At 37.2% G+C, this 21247-nt stretch overlaps 1 protein-coding gene across 1 annotated transcript in view; it reads left to right on the top strand.

The window, feature by feature from the left end:
- Window positions 1-5717: 5717 nt before the first annotated feature.
- LOC131829145 (uncharacterized) overlaps window positions 5718-21247 on the top strand; it is a 93062-nt gene continuing 77532 nt past the window's right edge. Inside the window, exon 1 of the mRNA XM_059170595.1 lies at window positions 5718-5923. Coding sequence (XP_059026578.1) covers window positions 5749-5923 — 175 coding nt within the window. The 5' untranslated portion in view covers window positions 5718-5748. The remainder of the gene's footprint in view (window positions 5924-21247) is intronic.

Below are 21247 nucleotides of genomic sequence, written 5' to 3'. Positions count from 1 at the left end.
ACAAATGGCTAACAGACACATGAAAAAACGTTCAACATCATTAGCCATAAGGGAAATACAAATCAAAACCACAATGAGATACTACCTTGCACCAGTTAGAATGGCCAAAATTAACAAGACAGGAAACAACGGTGTTGGTGAAGATGTGGGGAAAGGGGAACACTCTTACCCTATTGGTGGGAATGCAAGCTGGTGCAGCCACTCTGGAAAACATTGTGGATATTCCTCAGGATGTTATAAACAGAGCCACCCTATGATCCACCAATTGCACTACTGGGTATTTACCCCAACAATACAGATTTAGTGAAAAGAAGGGACACCCGTACCCCAATGTTCATAGTAACAATGTCAATAAGAGCCAAACTGTGGAAGGAGTCCAGATGTCCTTCAACAGATGAATGGATAAAGAAGATGTGGTTCAGTGATGCCTCGGTGGCTCAGTTAGTTAAGTAGCTGCCTTTAGCTCAGGTCTTGATCCCAGGGTCCTGCATCTGGCTCCTGGCTCAGCGAGGAACCTGTTTCTCCCTCTGCTTGCTGCTCTCCCTGCTTGTTCTCACTTTCTCTCTCTTTGATGAATAAATGAATAAAATCTTAAAAAGAAAATATGTTTCATATCTATAATGGAATATTATTCAGCCATCAAAAGGGATGAATACCAACCATTTGCATTGACATGGATGGAACTGGAGGGAATTATGCTAAGTGAAATAAGTCAATCAGAGAAAGCCATTATCATATGGTTTGACTAATATGCAGAATATAAGGAATAGCACTGAGGGTCATAGAGGAAGGAAGGGAAAACTGAATGGGAAGAAATCAGGGAGGGAGAGAAAGAATGAGCGACTCTGGATTCAAGGAAACAGATTGTGGATTGCAGAAGGGAGATGGGGGTGGGGCGATGGGCATTAAGGAGGGCACATGATCTGATGAGCAGCGGGTGTTACACACAACTAATGAATTACTAAATACTATGTCAAAAACTAATGATGTCCTATATGTTGGCTAATTGAACTTAATAAAAAACAAAGCAAAATAAAATAAAGGAAGAACTAGGGTTTGCCCTCAAGCAAAAAGCCATATAAATGGGAAACTCCCGTGTCCCATTCCTTCCTTCCTTTTTTTTTTCTTTCTTTCTTTCTTTCTTTTTTTTACAAAAACATTAACTCTTCTGCAATATATACTTTCTTGTGCTGTTCTCCCATTATCTTCAAGTAGTTATTTTTTCTACTTGGCCCAGAGTTTGCAGTTTTTACCTGTAGAAGGGTTGCTCCATGGATGTACTCAGCTATTACTAGCAGAAGAATTCCTTCTTTTTTTACTAATATCTACAGGATCTGCACTGATTTCTTTTCTCTCATTCCTGATATTGGTTAATTTGTGTCCCCACTTCTTTTTTTGATTGATCAGATCTTTAGCTAAATGTTAACTAATTTTATTTATCCCTTAAAAGAAGCACGTTTTCTATTCAATTAATTTCCAGAAGTATCTTTATTTCATTTGTTACTACTCTTCTTTTCCCTTAATTTCTTAAAGTGGAAGCTTAAATAATTTAGATTTTCCTTTTTTTCTGATATAAACATACAAAGCAATGATTTTTCCTTCTAAGTACCATTGCTCTGTGTTCTACACTTTTCTATGCATTTTTATTTGTATTCAGTTTTAGATATTTATCACGTCATTATGATTTCGTCTTTGACCCATAGGCTATTTAAAAATATGTTGTTTAATTACAAAATATTTGGAGTTTTCCCTGATATTTTTCTGTTAGTAATTTCTAGTTCAATTATGTTATATGTTCTATATATTATAAATGTAATTTGTTATTCTAATATAATTGTTATATTATATAATTGTACAATAGCCACATAACATATTGCATGAATTCAATCTATTTAAATTTATTGAGATTTGTTTTATGAATCAGCATAAAAGTGAATATTCTATGCACTTAAAGATACATTTTGCTTTTTACAAAGTGTTCTATAAATATCAATAGGTCAAGTTGGTTGATAATGTTCTCCAGTCTTCTATACACTTACTGTTTTATTTGCCTAGTTGTTTTATTCATTCCTGAGAGAGGAAGGTTAAAATAACCCACTATAATTGTTGATCTTTCTTTTTCTTTTTTTTTTTTATTGTTGGTTTTTCTAATTCACTGTTTAGTTTGTTTCACAGGTATCAAAATTCTTGCTATAAGTGCATGCAAATTTAGGATTGTTATATCTCTTGATGACTTAATCTCTTTATCATTGTAAAAATGTTCCTATTTTCTACAACCAGCATATTTGAACAGACACAACTTTTATAACCAGACTATAGTAGATCCATGCAATTTCCTGTAACAAAAGTGAAGAGCTAGCATAGACTTTGGAGTAAATAAAAAATAAAAGATATCTGTAAAAAGATATCTTTTCCAGGGTTAAAGATCAGAATGTCACAGGGGAATTACTTGTAAATAACCTAGTAAGGATTCAATTTCATGATGATATTATGTAAGATTAGGTAAGAAAGGACATTGATTCCAACTTAGCCAATGTTAATTTTATTAGTGTCTTTGAGACAAATATTGTCTAGTTTATAGGTACTTTTATGACAAGATGTAGTGGGATGCTCAATGCTTTGTGTCAAAATTTTGCCTATTCTCTAAATAGCTGGATACTTCCTTAACATGATACAAGATTTATCCCAGTGTCCCAAAACAGCAGCATATTTTTGAAAAAATTTATTTTATATTTTAAAGATTTTATTTATTTATTTGACTGAGAGAGACAGAGAAGGAACTCAAGCAGGGAGCCTGACTCAGGGCTTGATCCTAGGACTCTGGGATCATTACCTGAACCAAAGGCAGACACTCAACCAACTAAGCCACCCAGGTGCCCCCAAGCAGCATTCTTAATGGGAGCATTCTGGAGAAAGCCCATTAAAAGTAAAATAAGACAAAGAAGCCTACTGTCTTCACTATTATTAAATATTTTTATTGGAAATAACTAGTCAATACAATTAGATATGAGAAATTAGAGTTATAAAATTTGGAAAGGATTAAGGTAAAACTTTATCTCAATGACATGATCGTTATCATAGAAAATCCAAAAGAAGGGGTGCCTGGGTGGCTCAGTGGGTTAAAGCCTCTGCCTTCGGCTCAGGATATGATCCCAGGGTCCTGGGATCCGAGCCCCACATCGGGCTCTCTGCTCAGCAGGGAGCCTGCTTCCTCCTCTCTCTCTGCCTGTCTCTCTGTCTACTTGTGATCTCTGTTTGTCAAACAAATAAATAAATTCTTAAAAAAAAAAAAAAGAAAAAGAAAATCTAAAAGAATCAGCTCCAAACAATAAAACAATTTAGTAAAGTAGTAGAATATTAATATGCATAAAATGATTCTTCCATGTACATGAACAACTACCATATGTAGTAATTCTATTCTGATTTGGTAGTTCTAGGCAGCTGCTGAGATAGACTAGATATGCTGGAATTTCTTTTTAAGACTTTATTTATTTATTTGACACAGAGAGAGAGAGAGATCACAAGTAGGCAGAGAGGCATGCAGAGAGAAGGGTAAAAGGCTCCTCGCTGAGCAGAGAGCCCAATGCAGGGCTCGATCCTAGGACCCTGAGACCATGACCTGGGCTGAAGGCAGAGACTTAACCCACTGAGCCACCCAGGTGCCCCTAGATTTGGTGGATTTGACTCTGTTGCTGTTGAGTGAATTTCTCGAAGTTGTCATTTCACCACTTACTATTACCCCCTCATTGACAGGACTACAGTCAGCCCCTCCTCATCTCTCTACCTCCTACCCCTGCCCTGGCTCCTTGGAAGTTAAGAGGCAGCAAAGCAGATCCTGTCCTTAAATATATAGGGGAGAGAGAAAGTATCAGACAGGATACTTGTGGCGGTGAGAGGTAGAATCCCTGTCTCAAGCAGACTTAAAAGTAATAAACAATATTTTTGAGCACTTACATCATCAGTGCTATCTAATCTCATTTAATCTTCATATTAGCTCTATCAGAAAACAAGGAAACTTATTAGATATCCCCACAAGACCTTCAGAAACACAGGGAACTCCAGGTTTGAAATGACATTGAACTTGACTAGTCTGGTTATGGAACATATCAAATTTAGATTACCCACAAATACTGAGACTCTACTTTTTGGAGGAAAGGTACTTGAACTTAAAATTTGACATTAAAAAAGTAAATAATGATAGTAATAGTGGTGATGATGACGTGGGAAACAAAGGCAGAAGAAAAATTTCCTTACTGCTTGCTGCCCATTGACAAAACAGGCAGAGTGACATTCCTCTAGGGACTCAGCTGCCTCGATGTTGACACTTTGCTAAGGGCCAAATGCAATCTTAGCCTAACCCCCAGGACCCCGTAGGTCTTCTATAACATATAGAAATTCCTTTGGAAACCTCCTTTATCTTTACTCCCCAAGAAACCTGTTAGCGATCATCCCCCAAGCATATGACTCACGGATATACATCTGGAGGGTCTCATGACTGAGGTTTTATAAGATCTTTTAAATGACCTTTTCCCAACAATGAGTAACTCCCTCAATCTTCTGGAAACCTTGTTTCCAAAATTCCTTAGAGACTTAGGCTAACCCTAACCCCTTACCGACTTGAAGGTATTTAATCACCACCCTTTAACAACCCCATTGCAGTTTTCTGCGCACAGGTTCTCTCCCTGAACTTTCATAAAACCAGCTTTTTGCACTAAAGACCGCTCAAGAATTCTTTCTTGGCCGCTGACTTCCAGCTCTAACATCCTTCCTAAATCAATGACTGCAGGGTTATGATCAAAATGAAAATAAGGATAGCTAACATTCATTGATGACTTACACGGGGCCAGACCCTACTTAACTAAGCACTTTAGATCTTCATAACAAATGTACCAGATAAATTGTTATTATTCATTTTATTACTTAATTTTTTTTTAAATTTTATTTATTTATTTGACACAGAGAGAGATCACAAGTAGGCAGAGAGAGAGAGAAGCAGGCTCCGCTGAGCAGAGAGCCCGATGCGGGGCTCGATCCCAGGATCCTGGGATCATGACCTGAGCCGAAGGCAGAGGCTTTAACCCACTGAGCCACCCAAGCGCCCCTCATTGTATTACTTAACTTAGGTTACATTGTTTTTTCTTACCCCCTTGTATTCCCTGGAGCACAGTAGGCATTTAATAAAAATTTGGTGAATAAAAGGAAATTTAATGTTGCCAAATTTCTCAGCAGAATGGGGCAAGATGGACTTTACAGCCAGAGCGGGACCCCGATGGTCAGTGGTTTCATGTCCTTGGAGGTCAGCCAAAGCGCCAGACCCTGCAGGAGGCAAATAAACCGGTGGTTTAAATTCCCTCCACTAGCGCTGCGGGCTGAATGTACGCTGAGGGCTAATGAGACGCTGAAAGCGGAAAGAGAGGTTCTGACATGCGGGTGCGAGTAGGAGCGTCTGAGAAGCTGAGGCGCACCCCCTCCCCTCACCTCCACCTGGGAATCCCGGCCTGGGGCTGTGTTTGATAGACCGGAGTACGGAGCCCAGCCCAGCCGGCGCGACCTGACGCTCTACACCTGCGAGGATGCCGCACCGGAAGTCTCGACTGCTCTTTGCCGGCGTGCCGGCGTGCCGGGGTGGGGCTTTTTCCGCCCACTCTACCGCGTCCGGAAGGAGGGCGCTTGCGTTCCGCTGCGTGCTGCTCCGAAGCCCGGCAGGTTAGGTTCCGCGTCGCTCCAAGCGTCACGGTCTCTTTGGAAATGTTTGTTCCCGCGGTGTGGGAGGCTGCGTTTGCGCTTCCTGTGGGCTGCTGCCCGGGGAATGCCCTCAGGGGTCACCTCCCGGCGGCTCGCCCCTTCGCTCGGTCGCGACCTTCCCGCTGTATGGTTGGCGTCGGGGGCCCTTGGTGGGTTCCGCGCCTTGGGTCGCTGCGAGGTGCTTCCTCCCTCCGTCCCGGGGGTTGTGGGGCGGTGGGCAGCAGCTAGCCGTGACCTTGCCCTGCCGTCCGCGTCCAGCGTTTGTAAGAGCGCGTTTGTGAGGAGCTGGGGGTCCCCTCTGAGGGGCGGAACTGGGCGCCTTGCGGGCGGTGCTGAGTTACCCCAGCGTGAGGGAGACTCTGTCAGGACGACTGGGAAAGGGTTTCCTGATAACGGTCGTCGTGATTTTTGTCGCCGTCGCCCCTGCACTCGCTGCAGGGCTCTGGCAGTAGAAATCATTTTTCGTGTTAGGGACAGGGCATCTGTGCGTGTGTGCGTGTCAGTCGGTGCGATGTGTATAATAGTAAAAATCCACAAAAATTCTTGTATTTTAATACTTGGTTCTTCTTGAATCCCCCTCTTATCTGTGGGGTGTTGCTATACGTTTAAGGTATTTTATTGCTCGTTTCGCCTTTGTACAGAAGTGACGAGTCCGCTTGAATTTTGCACGTACGAAACGCAGATCTGATTGTGTTATTCCCATGCTCAGAAGCTTCCTGACCTGCGACGATGATACAAATTCTTCTGCCAGGCTTCCAGCCCTTTCAGGGTCTTGCTAATGCTGAGTTTCTCAGTCAGTTCTGCTTAGGTATATACCTAAGAGTAGAATTGCTGGGTCATAGGGTAATTGTATGTTTCCCATTTTGAGGAACTGCCAGATTGTTTCCCAAGGCAACTGGACCATGTTATATTCCCATCAGCAGGACATGAAGGTTCTGATTTCATATCGTTGCTAATACTTTTCATTGCCTTTTTTTTTTTTTTTTTTTTTAAGATTTCTTTGACAGATCACAAGTAGGCAGAGAGAGAGAGAAGGAGGCTCCTCACTGAGCAGAGAGCCCGTTGGGGGGCGCGATCCCAGGACCCTGAGATCATGACCTGGGCTGAAGGTGGAGGCTTAACTCACTGAGCCACCCAGGCGCCCCTCATTGCCTGTTTTTTGTTTTGTTTTGTTTTTAATTCTAGCCATCCTATGTGACATAACCTTGGGTGTTGTACACAACTAATAAATTATTGAACACTACATCTGAAACTAAATATGTACTATATATTGGCTAATTGAGTTTAAATTAAAAAAAAAAATTCCAGTGGTTAAGAAAAAAATTCTAGCCCTCCTAGTGGGTGTGAATGGTGTCTCGTTTTGATTTGCATTTTCTTGATGGGTAATGATGTTGAGCAAGGTCTTCTCATGTGCTCAGCTATTTGTATATATTTGGAGAAATGTCTATTCATATCCTTTGCCCATTTTTAAAATTAGATTATTTGTTTTTTCATCATGGAATTGGTAGAGTTCCTTTTTTTTAAGATTAAAAAAATTTTTTTAGAGAAGATTTTTTTTAAGGATTTATTTATTTATTTGAGAGGTAGAGTACAAGCAGAAGAGACAGAGGGAGAGGAGAGAGAATTTTTTTTTTTAAACGATTTTATTTATTTATATGAGAGACGGTGAGAGAGAGCATGAGAGGGGAGAAAGTCAGAGGGAGCAGCAGACTCCGGGGGACCTGGGAGCCCAATGCAGAACTTGATCCTGGGACTCGGGGATCATGACCTGAGCGGAAGGCAGTGGCTTAATCAACGGAGCCACCCAGGTGCCCTAAGGTTTTATTTTTAAGTAATCTCTACAACTAATGCTGAGGCTCGAACTCCTAACCCTAAAATGAAGAGTCGCATGCTTCAACGACTGAGCCAGCCAGGTGCCCCTGTAAGAGTTCTTTATATATTGCAGGTCAAGTCCTATAACAGCCTTGTAGGTCATGACGTAATTTTTTTTTTTTTTAAGATTTTATTTATTTGTTCAACAGAGAGATCACAAGTAGGCAGAGAGGAAGGGAAGCAGGCTCCCTGCTAAGCAGAAAGCCCGATGTGAGGCTCAATCCCAGGACCCTGAGATCATGACCTGAGCCGAAGGCAGAGGCTTTAACCCACTGAGCCACCCAGGTGCCCCGATGTAATTTCTTTAAATGAAAAGTTCATGAGGTTAATTTTCACTCTTCCTGAAGACCATGTTACAGGTATGTGGGGGGTAATTAAAGAGTCATTTGAACAACAACTTTAATGTGTAGAACACCAGACCCAGGAAAACATGATGCCGAGAACCTGTGAGCACCATCTTAAGAGTTGAAAACTGAAGCAGGGGGAAACAGTTTACATAATTTGCCCATTCCTTATTGAGTTTTGTCTTTTCCTTATTGATTGATAGGAATTCTTTCTGTAGAGAATTGACTGTTCTTACTGACGTTTAGATATGTGGCAGGTGTTTTTGGTCTGTTTGCCTGTTAATTCTGTTTTATACCTTCTTACTCTTAATAAATGATTTTTTAAAAGGATTTTATTTATTTGACAGACAGAGATCACAATACTAATACAAATACTATACTAATGTTTTGCATTTTTGTGTTGTCAGGATTGTCAGTCTTTTCCTTTAAAAGGCCTCTAGGTGGCAGTTTGGGATACTCTTCTCTTAAATTATGGGGATTTTATAAACTGACACTGGTTAATTTGATGTCTGACCCCCTGGTACTGTATTTAATGTTATAACTTTCATTCTTTTAGACACTGGTGCCTCTCTATCTCTCTGCCATGAAAAATACACTATAATCTGTTTTAGTTTTATTCGTTCATTTAATTTTGTATTTCAAACATACTCCTAGAAGCTATTCCCATATTCTCTTATTCATGTTAAAATACTGCATTAGATTTGTGAGAACCATATTGGACACTTGGTCATCAAATAGTAGGTACTTCATCTTAGCAGAAGTATTTTTAAAGATTTTGTGTATGCAGAGCTTGAATGTAACTATGCTGATTCTATATTGATTGGGGCATGCTGGTGATTGTAGTTTTATAAAATCCTATTAAATTGTTTTCATATTTTTCTCATTTCATTGGATTAAAGGTAGTGGTAAAAAAGTATTTTTAGGATCTCTGAACATTTTGAGAAACTGAGTAAAGCTATATAACAAAGTTCCATAGAAAAAGTTGTATCTCAATTTTACATACACTGTCCATGGCATAATTATTAACCTTTGGCCTGATTTGTTAGGAGGACTCTTTTATTTTTTGACTCAGTGTTTGCCTCAGGTTTTTTTTTTTAAATTTATTTTTTATTAACTTATAATGTATTACTAGCCCCAGGGGTATAGGTCTGTGAATTGCCAGGTTTATACACTTCATAGCACTCACCATAGCACATACCCTCCCCAATGTCCATAACCCTCTCTCTCCCTCCCTCCCCCCAGCAACCCTCCCTTTGTTTTGTGAGATTAAGGGTCTCTTATGGTTTGTCTCCCTTCCGATCCCATCTTGTTTCCTTTATTCTTTTCCTACCCCTCAAGCCCCCCACGTTGCATCTCCACTTCCCTCATATCAGGGAGATCATGATAGTTGTCTTTCTCCGACTGACTTATTGCGCTAAGCATAATACCCTCTAGTTCCATCCACCTTGTCGCAAATGGCAAGATTTCATTTCTTTTGATGGCTGCATAGTATTCCATTGGGTATATATACCACATCTTCTTTATCTGTTCATCTGTTGTTGGACATCTAGGTTCTTTCCATAGTTTGGCTATTGAGGACATTACTGCTATAAACATTTGGGTGCACGTGCCCCTTTGGATCACCACATTTGTATCTTTAGGGTATATACCCAGTACTGCAATTGCTGGGTCATAGGGTAGCTCTATTTTCAACTTTTTGAGGAACCTCCACACTGTTTTCCAGAGTGGCTGCACAAGCTTGCATTCCCACCAGCAGTGTAGGAGGGTTCCCCTTTCTCCACATCCTCGCCAGCATCTGTCATTTCCTGACTTGTAAAGTTTAGCCATTCTGACTGGTGTGAGGTAGTATCTCATTTTGGTTTTGATTTGTATTTCCCTGCCTCAGGTTTTTTTTTTTTTTTTTTTTTAATGGTGGTAATATATACGTATCATGAAATCTAGCATTCTAAACGTTTTTACATGTACAATTCAGTGACCTTAGGTACATTTATGTTATTGTGCGACCATCACCACCATCCTCTCCAGAACTTTCATCTTCAAACTGAAATCCTGTTCTCATTAAATAACTCTATATTGCCCCCTCTCCAGTTGTTGGCAATCACTTTTTGGTCTGAGTTTATTCCAAGTACCTCATATAAATGGAATCATACAGTATTTGTCCTTTTATATCTGGGTTATTTCATATAGTGTAATGTCTTTAAGGTTCATCCATGTTGTTGTATATTGCAGAATTTCCTTCCGTTTAATGGCTGAATAATGTTCCACTGTATGTGTATATCACATCTTGTTTATCTATTAGTTGATAGACATTTGGGTTGTTTCTGTCTTTTGGCTTTTGTGAATAGTGGTGTTATTAGCACAGGTACATAGATATCTGTGGAATTACTGGATCATAGAATGATTCTCTGTTTAGTTTTTTTGAGCAACTGCACATTTCAGTGGTTTTTGTCATTCACAGAAAATACGAAATTTAAAGAATGGTATAATTTAGGCATATGTGATCATGTTTACTTTTCTATAAATATAAATTCAAAGAGCCATCTCTTAATCGAAGGGATAGAAGTTTTTGTCTTATGACATGGGACCTGTGAGCTTATTAAAATTATTAGAATTCAGACTAAATGAAAGGTTTACCTCAGTTTCTCAAATTCAAAACTTCTTTATAGTTCATGCTCTTTTTTTTTTCTTTATTCTGTTTTTAATGTTTGGGAGCATAATGTTATCCATCATGTCAGACTCTAAAATGGAGGTGATTTTGTGTACTTGTATAGTTCCAAAGATCTGGATTATTCTGTTATTACTCTGTTGCTCTAGGTGCATACTTCGGTAATTACTCTGGTATGCTGTGAATACTGCTGCTTTTGATATGTCCAAGAGTATCTGTGATATTTATTAGCATAGTATGGGAAGTTACTGTTTACTGTGGGGTATGGGCTGTAACAATGATGAGAGAATATTAAGGAGTTTGTGAAAGACATTGCAATTGAGGAGATATTAGGGAGGGTCTAGCAGGCAGCAGGTAATTTCAGTTCTCTAGGGTTTGGTTGAACTATACTGTTGTCTTTTTTTCTACATTTCCCCATTGGTCCCAGGGAGGCCAGTTATTCAGAGGGATCTCAATACCCACAAAATGTACAGTTTCAGCATTAGGGGAATACTTGAAAAAATAATGGTACATTGATACATATAATTTATTTCATTCTTTTCCATGTGACTGTCCAATTTTCCCAGCACCACTTTCCTCTCTGTTGAAGAGACTTCTTTCTGCATGGTGTGTTCTTGCCTCCTTTGTCATACACTAATTTACCATGTAAGTATGGCTTCATTTCTGCACTCATTTCTGTTCCAGTGACCCGTGTCTCTGTTTTTGTGCAAGTACCATACTGTTTTGATTACTCTAGCTGTGTAATATAGTTTGAAATCTGAGATTGTGATACCTCCTGCTTTATTCTTAATAAATGATTTTTAAAAAGATTTTATTTATTTATTTGATAGAGATCACAAATAGGCAGAGAGGCAGGCAGGGGGTGGGGGGAGCAGATTTCCACTGAGCAGAGAGCCTAATGTGGGGCTCAATCCCAGGACCCTGAGACCTTGACCTGAGCCAAAGGCAGAGGGTTAACTCACTGGAGCCACACAGGTGCCGCTCCAGCTTTATTCTTTATCCAGATTTCTGTGGATATTCAGGGTCTTTTGTGGTTCCATACAACTTTTGGGATTATTTGTTCTGGTTCTGTGAAAAATATAATTGGTATTTTGATGACATTGCGTTGAATCTGTGGATTGCTTTAGGTAGTATGGACATTTTAACAATATTAATTTTTCCAGTCCATGAGCATGGAATATCTTTTCATTTATTTGTGTCATATTCAGTTTCATTCACCTGTTTCTTATAGTATATTTCTTATAGAATACAGGTCTTTCACTCCTTTGGACAAATTTATTCCTTGACCTTGGTATTTTATCTTTATGATGAATTGTAAGTGGGATATTTTTCTTAATTTCTCTTTGTGCTTGTTTATTAATGCACAGAAATGCAACAGATTTTTGTATATTTTGTGTTCTGAAATTTTACTGAATTACTTTATTCTAATAGTTTTTTTTTTTTGGCATAGTCGTTAGGGTTTTCTATATGTAATATCATGTCCATTGCAAATAGTGACAGTTTTACTTCTTTACCAATTTGCATACCTTTTATGGATTTTTCTTGTCTAATTGCTGTGGCTAGGACTTCTAATACTATGTTATATAAAAATGGCATCCATTGGAGTAGGCATCCATGGAGTAGGCATCCTTGTCTTGTTCTCAATCTTAGAGAAAGAACTTTCAGCTTTCACCATGGAGTATGGTGTTAGTGGTGTGTGTTTTGTAGAAATGGACTTTATTATGTTAAGGCATGTTCCCTTTTGTACCCACTTTGTTAGGTTTTTATCATGAATGGATGTCACATTCTTTTTCTTTCTTTTTTTTTTTTTTTTTTGCTTCTATTGAGGTGACTGTATGATTTTTGCCTCTTATTTTCTTAATGTGATTTATCATTTTTGATTTATTTGTGAATATTGGACCATCCTTAAATCCCTGGCATAAATCCCATTTGATCATGGTGAATAATCCTTTTAATGTGTTGTTGAATTCAGTATACTAATACTTTGTTGAGGATGTTTTTGTCATGTTCATTAAGGATATTATTTGTAATTTCTTTCTTTTTTTTTTCTTTTTGTGCTGCCTTTGGTTTTGGTATAAGGGTAATGCTGGCCTTAAAAAATGAATTTGGAACCATTTCTTTGAATTTTTGGAATAATTTGATCTTTAAATGTTTAGTGGAATTCACAGAGAAGCCATCTTGTCCGGGACACTTGTTGGGAGTTTTTGAGTCTTGATTCAATTTCATTACTAATAATCAGTCTGTTTAGATTTTCTATTTCTTCCTGATTCCATTTTGGAAAAACACATGTTTTTTCTAGGTTGTCCAGTTTTTTGGCACATTATTATTTATAGTAATTTCATAATCCTTTGTGTTTCTGTGGTGTGGTTTATAACTTTTTTTATTTCTGATTTTATTTTAGTTCTTTTTTCTTGATGAGTCTGGCTAAAGGTGTATCAATCTCATTAGTATTTTTTAAACTCTTTTCTTCATTTATTTCAACCTGATCTTTATTATTTCCTTCTTTTTATTAATTTTGGGCTTTTTTTTTCTGTTCTTTATGTGTACAGTTGAAATTTTTCTTGTTTCTTGAGATGGGCCAGACCTATGTTGCTATAAACTTTCCTCTTGGTACTGCTTTTGCTGCATTCCTGAGATTTTGAACCATTGTGTTTCCATTTTCATTTGCCTCAGGACCTATTGGTTGTTTCATGCCATGTTTAGCCTTCATGTGTTTGTGTTTTTTCCAGTTTTCTTCTTATAACTGGTTTCTATTTTCATACAGTTGTGGTCAAGAAAGATACTGAGTTATCTCAGTCTTCTTAAATATTGAGGTTTGTTTTGTGGTATAACGCGTGATCTATCCTGGAAAATGTGGCTCTTGTTTTTTATCCATTCAGTCACCCTTTGTGTTTTAATGGAAAATTTAGACCATTTACATTTAAAGTGATGATTGATAGGTATGTACTTCTTGCTATTTTAATTGTTTTCTGGCTGTTTTATAGTTCTTCTGCTCCTTTCTTCTCTGCTCTCTTTTATGATTTGGTAAGTTTTGTTAGTGGTATGCTTTGATGCTTATCTTCTTTTTTTTTTTAAAGATTTTATTTATTTGACAGAGAGAGACCACAAGTAGGCAGAGAGGCAGGCAGAGAGAGAGAGGAGGAAGCAGGCTCCCTGCTGAGCTGAGAGCCCGATGCGGGACTCGATCCCAGGACCCTGAGATCATGACCTGAGCCGAAGGCAGCGGCGTAACCCACTGAGCCACCCAGGTGCCCCTTTGATGCTTATCTTCTGTGTGTCTACTATTTTTGCTTGGTGGTTACCATGAAGCTTACATGAAAAAATTTCTATTTATGACCATCTATTTTAAGTTGATTAAAAAGTTTAAATGCATTCTACAGCTCCACATTTTTTACTCTTTCTGCTGTGATTTATTTTTTTTGATTATACATTTTACATCTGTTAATCTTGTGTACTCCTTAACTATTTAGTTATGGCTATTTTTACTATTTTTCCTTTTAGCTTTCATACTAGCTTTATAAATAATCTTCTACCTTTACTACATATTACTTTTCTCAGTGAGATTAATCCTTTCATGTGTTTTCTTTTTAAATTAATGCTCTTTGTTTTCAACTTAAATCTTTTTAATGTTTGTTGTAAAGCCAGCTTAGTGGCAGTAGATTATTTTAGCTTTTGCTTGCCTGGAAGACTTTTTATCTTTCCTTCAATTCTGAATGATGACTTTGCTGGGTAGAGTATTCTTGATTGGAAGTGTTTTTCTTTTAGCACTTTGAACATATTGTGTCATTTTTTGCTGGCCTACAAAGTTCCCGCTGCAAAATCTGCTGATAACCTTATGTGGGGGGTGTTCCTTATTATATAATGAATTGTTTTTCTTCCTTTTATATTCTCTTCTTGTTAACTTTTGACATTTAATTATATTTTGATGTGTATCTCTTTGGGTTTATTTTATTTGAAACTCTCTGCTTCATGGATCTGAATGTTTCTTTTCTCCGCTTATATAGGTTTTCCCTTATTTCTTCAAGTAAGTTTTCTGCCCCTTTCACTTTGTTTTCTCTCTGGGACTCTTAAAATGCAAATGCTAGTCTACTTGATGTTGTCTGATAAATCCCTTAATTCCTTTTTTTCATTTATTTTTTTCTTTTTGCTTCTTTTAGTGTGTGAGTTCCTCTGCCCTGTCTGCAAGTTGACTGGTCCTCTCTCCTGCTTCATTTAGTTTGCTGTTAAACTCCTGTAGGTTATGTTTCAGTTTAATTATTGTATTTTTTAAGTCTTTGATTTCTTTTTGGGATTTTCCTATATTTTCTACCTCTGAGTTGAAATCTCACTGTGTTTGTCCATTCTTCTGAATTTGATTAGCATCTTTATGACATTTATGAGCCTTACTTTGAACCCTTTATCAGGTGAATTACTTATCTGTTTTATTAAGTTTTGTTTTCTGCAGTCATGTTCTTTCATTTGGAGCATATTCCTCTGTTTCTTCCTTCTGCTTGCTTAACTCTGATTAGTTTCTATACATTAGGTGAACCACCTACTTTTCTCAGTTTTGAAGTGTCAGCCTTGTGTATGAGATGAACCTTGTTGTTCAGCCTTTACCCTAGGTCATAGTTGTCTCAAACCATTGTGATTGCCCAAGTAGCCCTTTTTATTCTTAGTAGCTCCCAATAGTTGAGAGTGTCTAAGACCAGTGTGGGCAAAGGGGAGGACCTCAGTTAGTACCTAGACAGGTGATTGTTTTGAAGCCAGACTTTCAGGCAACAGCTTTAAAAGTATGCAGATATAGATACATAGAGTTGTGGGACCACTAATCTAAGCCCTGCTGGCTACCAGAGCCAGCCAGTCTGGAGGTGTCCCCTTGCGTCAGATGAATGTAAACTTTCTGGGAAATACTAGTGAGCTGTAGCAAGGCATAGGGAGAGTGTAGAAATGGTGTTCTCCAGCTTGTTTCTTAAGAGTACTGGGGCGCCTGGGTGGCTCAGTGGGTTAAAGCCTCTGCCTTCAGCTCAGGTCATGATCCCAGGGTTCTGGGATCGAGCCCCGCATTGGGCTCTCTGCTCAGTGGGGAGCCTGCTTCTTCCTCTCTCTCTCTCTGCCCGCCTCTCTGCCTACTTGTGATCTCTGTCAAATAAATAAATAATATCTTTAAAAAGAAAAAAAAAGGAGTAATTGTGTCGCCCTCAGATGTGTGCCAGATCTGAAGCCAAGTAGGCCTTTTGTGAAAAGGCAAGGGACATGTTTCAGTTTACTCTCTAGGTAGTTTCCTGGGGTTGGTGGCCTGCCAAGATATGTTTCCAATTATTATGGTACTAATAATAATTAGTATGGGACCCAGGAAATGCAAGCTCCCATTGCCACTGGAGCTAGGCAATCAACAGGTATCTCTGGGAGTCAGATACAAAATCAAGGAACAGACTCTTTACTAATAGTTTTTATCAAGTGTGGTGGGCAAGAAAGTGTAAAATCAACATGGTTACTTTTCATATTCTTTCAGAAATTCACAAATTTTCTCACAAACTTTATTAGGAATAAAAACATTTTCTTAGTGATATTTTCCAACAGGTGGCAGTGTGGTACTATAGTACGGCATAATAATAAAGATTGTGATGCTTTTTTATTTTAAGGTTTTGTTTATTTGAGAAAGACATACAGGGGGAGAGAGAGCACGAGTGGTGAGTAGAGGGAGAAGCAGACCCTCTGCTGAGTTTATTTTTGCTTTTGTTTCCCTTGCCTCAGGAGACCTATCTAGAAAGAAATTGCTATAAACCTGTGTCAAAGAATTTACTACTGTGAACACTACTGTGTTCTCTTCTAGGATTTTTATGGTTTCAGGTCTCACATTTAGGTCATTAATCCACTTTGAATTTACTTTTGTGTAGGGTTTAAGAAAGTGGTCCAGTTTCATTCTTTTGCATGTTGCTGTCCAGTTTTCACAACAAAAGAGACTCTTTCCCACTGGACATTCTTTTCTGCATTGTTGAAGATTAATTGACATATACTTGTGGGTTATTTCTGGATTTTCTTTTCTGTTGATCTGTGCATATTTTTTTTGTGTGTGTGCCAGTACCATACTGTTTTGATTGCTTACAGCTTTGAAGTATACCTTGAAGTCCAGAGTTGTAATGCTTCCAGTTTTTCTTAAGATTACTTTGCTTTGGCTGTTTGAGGTCTTTTGTGGTTCCATAAAAATTTTAGGATTGTTTGTTCTAATTCTGTGAAAAATGCTTTTGGTATTTTGATAGGGATTGTGTTAAATATGTAGATTGCTTTGGATAGTATAGACATTTTAACAATATTTGTTCTTCCAATCCATGAGCATAGAATGTCTTTCCATTTTTTTTTGTCATCTTGAAATTTTTTCATCAGCATTTTATAGTTTTCAGACCACAGATCTCTTTATCTCTTTGGCTAGGTTTATTCCTAGGTTATCTTATTATTTTTGATGCAATTGTTAAATGAGATTGTTAGTTTTTCTTCTGCTGTTTCATTATTGGTGTATAGAAAAGCAACGGGTTTCTGTACGTTGATTTTGTATCCTGCAGCTTTACTGAGTTCGTTTATCAGTTCTCGCACTTTTTTGGGTAGAGTCTTTAGAGTTTTCTCTGTATGGTATCATGTCATCTGCAAAGATTGGAAATTTGATTTCTTATTGATTTGAATTCCTTTTATTTATTGATTAATTTGTGTTTTGATTGCTGTGGCAAGGATTTCCACTACTAGGTTGAATAACAGTGGTGAGAGTGGACATCCTTGTCTTCTTCCTAACCTTAGAGGAAAAGCTCTTAGTTACTCCCCATTAAGGATGATGTTTGCTGTAGGTTTTTCATATGTGGGCTTTATTATGTTGAGGTATGTTCCCTCTAAACCTACTTTGTTGAAAGTTTTTGTCATGAATGGAGGTTGTTTTTTATCAAATTTTTTTCTGCGTCTATTGAAATGATCATGTTTCTTATCCTTTGTCTTAATGATATGATATGTCACATTTATTGATTTGTTTATATTGAATCATTCTTGTAGGGCAGGAATAAATCCCACTTGATCGTGGTGCATAATGATATCTTTATTTTTTAAAAGCTTTTATTTATTTATTTAAGAGAGAGAGTGAGTGAGGGAGAGGGAGCCCAAGGGAGAGGGAGAAGCAGGCTCCCCGCTGAGCAAGGAACCCATTGTGGGGCTTGATCCCAGGACCCTGGGATCACGTCCTAAGCTGAAGGCAGACGCTTAACCAACTGAGCCTCCCAGGTGCCCCCATAATGACATCTTTTAATGTATTTTTTAATTCAGTTTGCTAGTATTTTGTTGAGAATTTTTGCATCTTTGTTCATCAGGGATATTGGCCTCTGGTTCTCCTTTTTAGTGGATTCTTTATCTGGCTTTGGTATCCGGGTAATGCTGGGTTCATAGAATGAATTTGGAAGTAGGAAAACTTTAGAATTAAAATTTAACTCTAAAAAAATTTTTTTGGATCGGTTTTAGAACTTACCTTACTCTTATAATATCCCTTGCAAAACAGTCTGTGAATAAAAGTATTCCTCCATACTTTTATATTTATTTTCAAATGTTTAAAATGTTTGCAGAGTTGTGAGTTAAATTTTAAAAAATAATTTAAGCTTTTATTCAGTTTTACAGATTTAAAAGGTATTAAATTAAACATTTCTAAGGTTACTAAAAATGTCTAAATTATGTCTTCACTTAAAACAGTCAATATTTAAATTACAGTCATTTCTATGTTCACAATTTTTTCTTCAAAAGTAGAATAAATTTTAATTAAAAAAAATCATTTCAGCGAGTATAGCTCTGTCATAGTTCATGAGATTTATACTTACTAAGTTAACATATAGTAAACAGATTCATTTGTATCAAACATAAACCAAAAAACCCTATATAATATGATATAGTTTCAATATTCATGGTGAGTGTAGGACTTGAGACAGTCTTCCTTCCAAAGATCAGTGCATCTGGAATGTTTAACCTAAAATTATCATCCTTGATTATCAAAAACCAAAACAAAAAATGGCATTTTTAAAAGATGAGTTTCAAAGTCAAAATGACTCTTCCCCTTCTTTCAAAAATAAAATAAAACAGAATTTTTCCAAAATACCAAGTAGAAAGATTATGTACATAGAAGAAACGTGCTCACATTAATGAAACAAACTTGAAAAAAGCCTTTATCTACAGACCTAAAAATTACAACTATTCTACCTCCTTGTCTTCTTCATTATATGTATTTCCTAACGTATATTTAACAAAAATTATGACGCTTTCAAGATCCAGAACATATAAAGCAAGATCATTTTTATCAGTAACTTAAAGGAGGTAGAAAAAATCCCAAGGTATAACTCAAAGAGAGGCAAAGCAAACTGTAAATTGAAGAGTGATCATGATGTTCTCAACGTAGAAATGTGATTTTTTTGAAAAAAGATTTTATTTATTTGACAGAGAGATCACAAATAGGCAGAGACAGAGGGGAAGCAGGCTCCCTGCTAAGCAGAGAGCCTAATGGGGGACTCCATCCCAGGACCCTGAGATCATGACCTGAACCGAAGGCAGAGGCTTAACTTACTGAGCCACCCAGGTGCCCCGAATTGTGTGACTTTCATTTAAACTTTAAAATAGCAGGCTGCCAGGGTGCCAGCTGGCTCAGTCAGAAGAGCATGCATCTCTTGATCTTGGTGTCATGAGTTGGAGACCCATGAGTTAACTTTTTTTTATTTTTTAAACATCAGTCTTTTGTTGCAGGAATAACTCCAGTGTTATGAATGAACCTGTAATGTGTGTGTGTGTGTGTGTGTGTGTGTGTGTGTATACACATAACATTCCAGTGTTGAATCATTCATGTAGGGTAGGAATAAACACTCCAGTGTTGTGAATGAACCTGTAATATGTATCTGTATATATAAAAATATGTGTATATATGTATATAAAACATCCACAGCTTCTGCTTCTTCAGTTATTTATAGTGTGTTCACTATTCTGGGCACTTTCTACTGATTATTCTCTAAGTCAGTGTTTGCAAGTTTGACTTGGGGTTCATGTGCTTCAAAATCACTTAAGATACTTGTTAATAATGGAGCTTTCTATGGGATTTTGATGGTAGATTGACCTTTTCATCTTGTTCCTCATTACAATCCCACTAAAACTGTAGTAAAGCCCCAAAGCACAAGAACATTAGGGAAGGAGGCAGTAATAATACAATTTGGAAAAGTGAAAAGCCCAAGAATAGGTGGAAATTAACATAGACACCAAGGACTCATGAATTCTAAGTTAGCAGAAGGAAAAACTGAAACCTATCATAAATATCCTATAAATCCACAGACACCTCAAGAACTGGTAATGCCAGGTATGTCTGGAAATGGTAATACAAGGGAGGCAAAATAAGGAAGATTGGGTGACTGTTTCTGAGAGGTAATTCTCCCAAGGGGTGATGTTTACCTTGGGACAAATTCTGGAGGTTCAAAGCAGATGACCTCTGGATAAAATAGCATTTCCATATGAGAAGGCATTTCTAATGTTTGTCAGGAAATTTGTATATTTATTCAATCTCAGATCCTGAGGAAGTCTTTAAAAAATCAGGAAAACAGAAAAGACTTTAGATTTGCCTGAGAATCAAAGCTCAGCAAGCAGTATTATTGGATACTACTGATTCTAGAAGCTCTGTTAATATCAAGTGGAGAGGAAAAGCAGGATATGTGACAAAATGAGTACAAAGTAAAGGTACGTGTTTCTGGGAATTGAGACTGGAACTTCTAGCAGGAAAGCGTCATGATCTAATCTGTCAGCTTTACTCGTAGTATAAATCTTTTTTTTCATCGTATAAATCCTATAAATATGTTTTCATGCTCTCTTACTAACAATTACTCCTTCCAAGAAAATAAATATTAAGAAGTTTATATGTATAGTATACTTCATGTAAAGCCTACGAGCAGTGTTCCAAGAATAACAAGTTAGGGAGCGAAAGAAATCTGTAAATTGGCAGTTACAATATGTTTTTCTGGGTAGTACTGTTAACCTTGTTTTCAATTTTAGACCATTCATAGCATATAGATTTTTTTTTTTTTTTTTTTTTTGGGTAAATACAAAGGAGTTGCAAAGCAAAGGAGATATGAATTTTTTGTGGAATACTCTAATATGAAATGAGAACTTAACCTAAAGTCTGAATTAGTAAAAGCAATATTGATTTCAAAGGCAAAACCAAAATCAGAGTAAGCAGACAAAATAGTTTATCATTTAAAAAAGTGAAGGAGTTTATATTTAGGAACATGTACCCTAACACTCAATTTGATGCTTTTTGATACACTCTGAATTTCACCAATGTCAAAATGAAAAACTTTTGGCATCTGGGAAAAAATTTTTTTTGGACAACTGAAATATTTATCATGAAAGACTACTGAACAGGACAGTAATGCATGGTATGTTTTAAAATTGCACTTGAAGAATGTTAACTTCTAAAAATTCATAGTATTTCAATTTTTACAAGGGTTTTTTTATTTGGCATTTATTTTATTTCTTTTTTAAGGTCTTTGACTTTTTTCCTCAAGGTTTATTGAAATATAGTTGACAGGTAACATTTTGTAAGTTTAAGATAATGTGATGTGATGTATACAACATATGTCTTTAAGGTATA

This window comes from Mustela lutreola, chromosome 4 (genome assembly GCF_030435805.1).
Source record: "Mustela lutreola isolate mMusLut2 chromosome 4, mMusLut2.pri, whole genome shotgun sequence".
Classification (NCBI taxonomy): Eukaryota; Metazoa; Chordata; class Mammalia; order Carnivora; family Mustelidae; genus Mustela; species Mustela lutreola.
Note: the sequence above shows the minus strand (reverse complement) of the source record. Positions and strands in the feature narration are given on the sequence as shown.